General features: G+C 42.4%; 1 protein-coding gene across 3 annotated transcripts in view; it reads right to left on the reverse strand.

Annotated features, from left to right (window-relative positions):
* Positions 1 to 5,309, reverse strand: part of GRAMD1C (GRAM domain containing 1C) — a 43,064-nt gene extending 37,755 nt beyond the window's left edge. For 2 of the 3 annotated variants that reach the window (XM_085301425.1, XM_085301424.1), the window contains exon 1: positions 5,147 to 5,307. In XM_085301425.1, the coding sequence (XP_085157551.1) occupies positions 5,147 to 5,263 (117 nt within the window). In that variant the 5' untranslated portion in view covers positions 5,264 to 5,307. Of the gene's footprint in view, positions 1 to 5,146 lie in introns of all 3 variants that reach the window. The other variant, XM_085301426.1, reaches the window with a different exon arrangement.
* Positions 5,310 to 5,608: the final 299 nt, after the last annotated feature.

The raw sequence follows: 5,608 nt of genomic DNA on the forward strand, positions 1-5,608 counted from the left end.
AAAAAAAAAAAAAAACACAAAGAAAGAAAAAAACACCCCATCCTTCAGCATCATCCAGAAAGTTTTAAAGACAATTACATAAGAAATTACATAAGACTCCAATACCACTGAGACCTGAACCAGGAGATTGTCTTGTTTTGTTTAGAAATGCATCAAACTGCAACTAGATGGAGTCTAGGTTCCAGAAGAGAACATGCTAACTTAAACAGCATTAAGCAGTTATTTATACAATGAAAGCCTGTTTAAAAAAAAACCCCAAACAACTTCCTTTCACATTTATATCTCCAAAGCAATTCAAAGAAAGTATGCCACAAAAACTGAGCTGTTCAGTGAAGATGTCTTTTTCTCCACACTAACAGTGCAACAGAAAAATGCTTAGTTATTTGATTGCACAAGTAACAAAGCATGCAAATAGTCAATCAACCTCAACAGAACAGTGTGCATATTTTAAATTTGCTAATAAATGCACAGTAATTATTTTCCATTTGCTTTGTTAGTGTTTCTCTCTTGTTTTGAGACACCACAAAACCACATGATACATGACGATTTGCATTCTGTATCTGACATACACATATGAATACAAACAGAACAGCTATGGTGATGTGATCAACAGTAATTCAGCTGTCATCTGATTTAAGAGACCCACACAAGCCTCCCACGGGGCTTCAGTCTCATTACCAATTACTACCAAGTGCTTGGGGGGCTCAGATTCAAATAAGGCTGTAAGGTAAATAACCTGACCTAGTCCTCCTTTATGCTCAGAAGCCTAATGTAGTCATAAAAATATGACCAATGACATTTATAGCTTTGCTCCTCTGTCTCTGAGCAAGCAGATAGGTGCTACTCTACCTCCATACCAATAATCAACCAACTTAATGACAAAAACTTCCCGTTGTGTCACTCCCCCAGAACAGAAAAATACAAGTTGAGTTTTCCTGTGAAGTTCCTGGACGTTCTCTAAAACAAAATTGGAGGTATCTTTTTAAGGTTAGGATCAAAGTACTTTTGAATCCTGCAGTGGTACATTACAAATGCAGTAGTTTCTCCATGCTATTCTAACAAAGAATTGTTTCCTTCCCCTCAGCCTCCCTTCAAATTCCTCTAAAATCCTGCTTGGCATCAGGAGGGAAAAAAAAAAAAAAAAAAAAAAAAAAGTGGCAGCCTTCATGACAAACAGTCAGAGATGAGTTTGATCTTATGCAAAAAGGCTGCTTTATGCTGTAAGTATTCTTGCAACTTGTCTGGGGAGGGAGGCACAAAAAACAAACCAACAGCCTGCTTTAACAAGTGAAGCCTATGAAGAAAGCTAGATTAACAGCCCTGAATGCAAGTCTCACTTAGCAATATAAAGCAAGCAAAGTTAAGATTTCACAGGCTTCAAAACAGACACATCTATAAATACAACAGCAACTCCCATGACACATTGAGACGATCTCTCTGCTGAGAGTACCTGTAAAACCACCCAAGTCTGACAGCTGTTTTCATCAGAAAAGTTGGTCATACTTGCAGCTGGTTCTTCAGCCTAGAAAAGTTGATTATGATCAACCTAACAAAAGTCTTTTTATTAAAGGTTTCATTATGTGAACTATTTTCAGATTGTGAGCAAGCTATCCATTGCAAAAAGTTTTCAGATGGATTCTCACGGTTCTTTGAATCTCCTCCTATTTCTCAGTTTACTTCTTGAGCTGAGAGCTCCAGAACTAGACATGGCATTGTACGAGTTGCTGCAAACATACACAGAGCTCTGCTCCTAATCATTCGCTTCTATAAATCCAAGGCTAATTTGCTATTAAGGGGCAAGGGGGGGGGAAGGAGGGGAGAGAAACATTACAAGCTACACACACAGTAGAAGCTCATGTTCAGACAACCACAACAATCTCCCTTATCTTTCCATAATTCTAGAACAGTTTTCTACTTCTTTTAAAAAGAAGTGAGGAGCTATAACTTGAAAATGTCAACCTTGTTCTTTAGTAAACTTGTCACAAACAAAAATATCAATCCAGAACCACTCTGTTTGTGATCTACTTTTACTAACCATTCTGTAACAGAATCAGAGRAATTTAGGTTGGCAATGACTTCCAAACATGGAGTCTGGAAAACTGGCACACTACAACACCTTTGATGTGCTTGTACACTAATGCATGTAACATGAGGATCTATCAGAAGGAACAGCAGAACTGATAGTGTGCAGTTACAGAGCTACAAACTCATGGAGATGTAGTTAGATAGGTCACAGGACAAGGATGCTGCAATGGATGGATACAATCTCTTTTGGAAGGACAGTCCAAGAAGGCAAGGAGGGGGAGATGTCCTTTATGTGAGAGAGCAGCTGGAACGCACGAGCTGTGCCTAGGGGTGAATGATGAGCCAACCGAGAGCTTATGGATCAGCATAAAGGGGTAGACCAGCATGGGTAACATTGTAGTGGGTGTCTACTATAGACTGCCTGATCCGGAAGAAATAGATGAGGCCTTCAGACAACTGGAAGCAGCCTTACAGAACTTGTCCCTCCAGCCAGTATCAAGRTGGTTAACAAAGCAGGGCACAAGCAATCAAAGAGGTTCCTGGAGTGCATTGATGACAGCTTCTTAACACAGCTGATTGAGGAACTGACAAGAAAAGGCATTCTGCTAGACCTCATACTTCCGAATTAGGAAAAACTGGTGAGGGATATAAAAGTCAGGGGCAGGCTTGGTTGCAGTGACTATGAACAGGTAGAGTTCAGGATCCTGCAAAAAGGAAGCAGAGCAAAAAGCAGAATCAAAACCCTGGGCTTTACAAGAGCCAACTTCAGCCTTTTGGGGTAACTGCTTGGAAGAACTGTATGGCACAGAGCCCTGGAAGAAAGAGGGAGCCCAGGAGAGCTTCTTTATATTCAAGGCTTACATCCTCCAAGCTCAAGAATGGTCATCCCAGCAAGCAGAAAATTGAGTAAGGCAGCAGAAAGCCAGCACAGATGAACAAGATGCTCCTGTCTGAACTCAAACATAAAACATAAAAGAGGTTGAAGCAGGGTTGAACAGATGACCCACAAGGAACATGTAGTCACTGCCCAAACATGCAGAGATGGGTTTAGGAGAGCTAAAGACCATTTGAATTTGAATCTGGTAAGGGATGAAGGGCAACACAAAAGGTCTCTAAGTACTTAAGCAGCAAAGGGAAGGCTGCTTAGGGGCAGGAGGTTAGGGGCCGTGGTGACAAAGCATTCAGTATCTGTCTTTTATGTATATCTTCTTCACCTCAATCTTTGCTTCTAAGACTGGCCTTCAAGAATCCCAAGCCCCTGAGACCATAGCAGAAGTCTTAAGCAAGGAAGACTTACCTTCAGTAAAGGAGGATCAGGTTAGGGAACATTTAAACAAACTGGATGTATACAAGTCCATGTGCCCTGACAGGATGCACCTGCAAGTGCTGAGGGAGCTGGAYAATGCTGTCAAAAGGTCATTCTCAGTCACCTTTGAAAGGTCACGGCCATCAGAAAAGGTTCCAGAGAACTAGAAGAAAGCATCTTCATTAATGACTCACATGAAGAGACAGAACAAACCTTCAACAAGTYTGCTGATGATACAAAGCTGGGAGGACTTGCACCAGATGTTTGTATCAGATGCTGCTCAGAGGGACTTCACCAGGTTGGAGAAATGGGCAGAGAAGAACCTTACAGAGTTTAACAAAGGGAAATGCAGTCCTGCACCACAGGAGAAAACCTCTTGCACAAGCACAGGCTGAAGGCAAATCAGTTAKAAAGCAGCTTTGCAGAAGGACATAGGGATCCTAGTGGATAATGAGGTGAACATAAGCCAGCAATGTGCTCTTGAGGGGGGATCTTATCAACGTGTGCAAGTACCTGAAGGGAGGGTGTCAAGGGGATGGGGACAAACTTTTCAGTTGTCCCATGTGACAGGACAAGAGGCAATGGGCAGAAATTGAAGCACAGGAAGTTCTGCCTGATCGTGAGGGGGAATTTCTTCAGAGAGTGACAGAGCACTGGAACAGGTTGCCCGGAGAAGTTGTGGAGTCTCCTTCTCTGGAGATCTTCAAGGCCTGCCTGGATGCAACCCTGTCTAACATGTTCTAGGTGACCCTGCTGAGTGGAGAAGATTGGACTAGATGATCTCTAGAGGTCCCTTCCAACCTTACTGATTCTATGATTCTTGTGGCAAAGAGGAGCAACAGCATCCTGGGCTTTATTACAAAGAGCACTGCCAGTACCTCAAGGGAAGTAATCCTTTCCCTCTATTCAGCACTGTGATGCCCTATCTGGAGCACTCTGTTAAGCTCTGGGCCCCTCATTACAAGACAGACATAGCTTAGTGGAGCAAGACTAGCAAAAGGCCAAAGATGATTACGGTACTGGAGCATTTCTCATATGATGAGGCCGAGAGAGCTAGGACTGTATCACCTGGAGAAGATAAGGCTCAGGGGAATCTCAATAGTGTTTAGAAATACCTGATGGGAGGGTGTAAAGAGATTGGGGCCAAACTCTTCTCAGTGGTGCCCAGAAAAAGGACAAAAAGGAAACAGGCACAAGTTAAAATACAAGAAATTCCATCTGAACAACAAAAAACACTTTCTCACTGTGAGGGTGGTCAAACACTGGCACAGGTTGCCCACAGTGGTTGTGGATTCTCTATCCTTGGAGATAGTCAAAACTTGACTAGAGACAGTCCTGGGCAACCTGCTCTAGCTGACCCTCCTTGAGGAGGCAGATTGGACCAGCTGATGTCCAGAGCTTTACTAGCAGTAATTTATTCTCTCTTGATTAACAAAAACATTTAACTTGCACAGCAGAAGAACCACTCATAGGACCTCAACAACAACACCTACTTAAGGTAAGTTACTACAGGGTTACAAATCCTCTGGGGCTAGATGCGTACAAAGCATCTTAAAAAAAAAAAAGAAAGAAAGAAAGAAAGGTACCATTTGAACACACATGATTATCCACACTGTTGTGTTGAATTAGTAGGTCATATGAAGCATGACAACCAATACAAAAGGAAAAAGAGTAATTGTTGCCAGGAACAGCTCAGCCACTGTATTCTACAGCCACTCGTTTTCYGAGAACTCTCATACTTTCAAGGAAGTAGAAACAAGCTCATTGCCATAGTGGGAGGGGAAGAGTTTAAGGACCCAGGAGTATTTTACTTACATTCATTTTCTGCTCCTCTTCATTCACCCTGAACTTCTCTGGAGGAAGGAGTCTCATAAGCACAGGGCACTCTTGCAGTGGGCCATGGGCAAGCACAGGGCTGTGCATTAGAGTCATTATATCCCCTTCTGTGGCCCAGCCCCCCTCTTACTTGCAGAGGCTGAAGGAGAAACAGATTTTCACACTTCTTAGTGACTAAGCAGATAACAGACCACCAGCAGTTTTCTCCTTCAGAGGGATCTGTGTACCAGCAGAGCAGCATCCAGTAAGTTTTAGTGCAGCTAGGTCTTTACTCCATGAGAAAAATGGTATATAAAGTCCTCAAGGAAGGGCTATTAAAATACAGGACACTGAGCAAATACTCAAGCTACTACATTTTCTAGACTTTTTGTTTGGCCTTAGCTGTTTGTCCTTAGCCGTGTATGAGAAGTCTCATGTAAAACAGTCACTAATACCCCAAAA

Source organism: Rhea americana, unplaced genomic scaffold (genome assembly GCF_003343005.1).
Source record: "Rhea americana isolate MKP2758 unplaced genomic scaffold, rheAme1 scaffold_177, whole genome shotgun sequence".
Taxonomy (NCBI): domain Eukaryota; kingdom Metazoa; phylum Chordata; class Aves; order Rheiformes; family Rheidae; genus Rhea; species Rhea americana.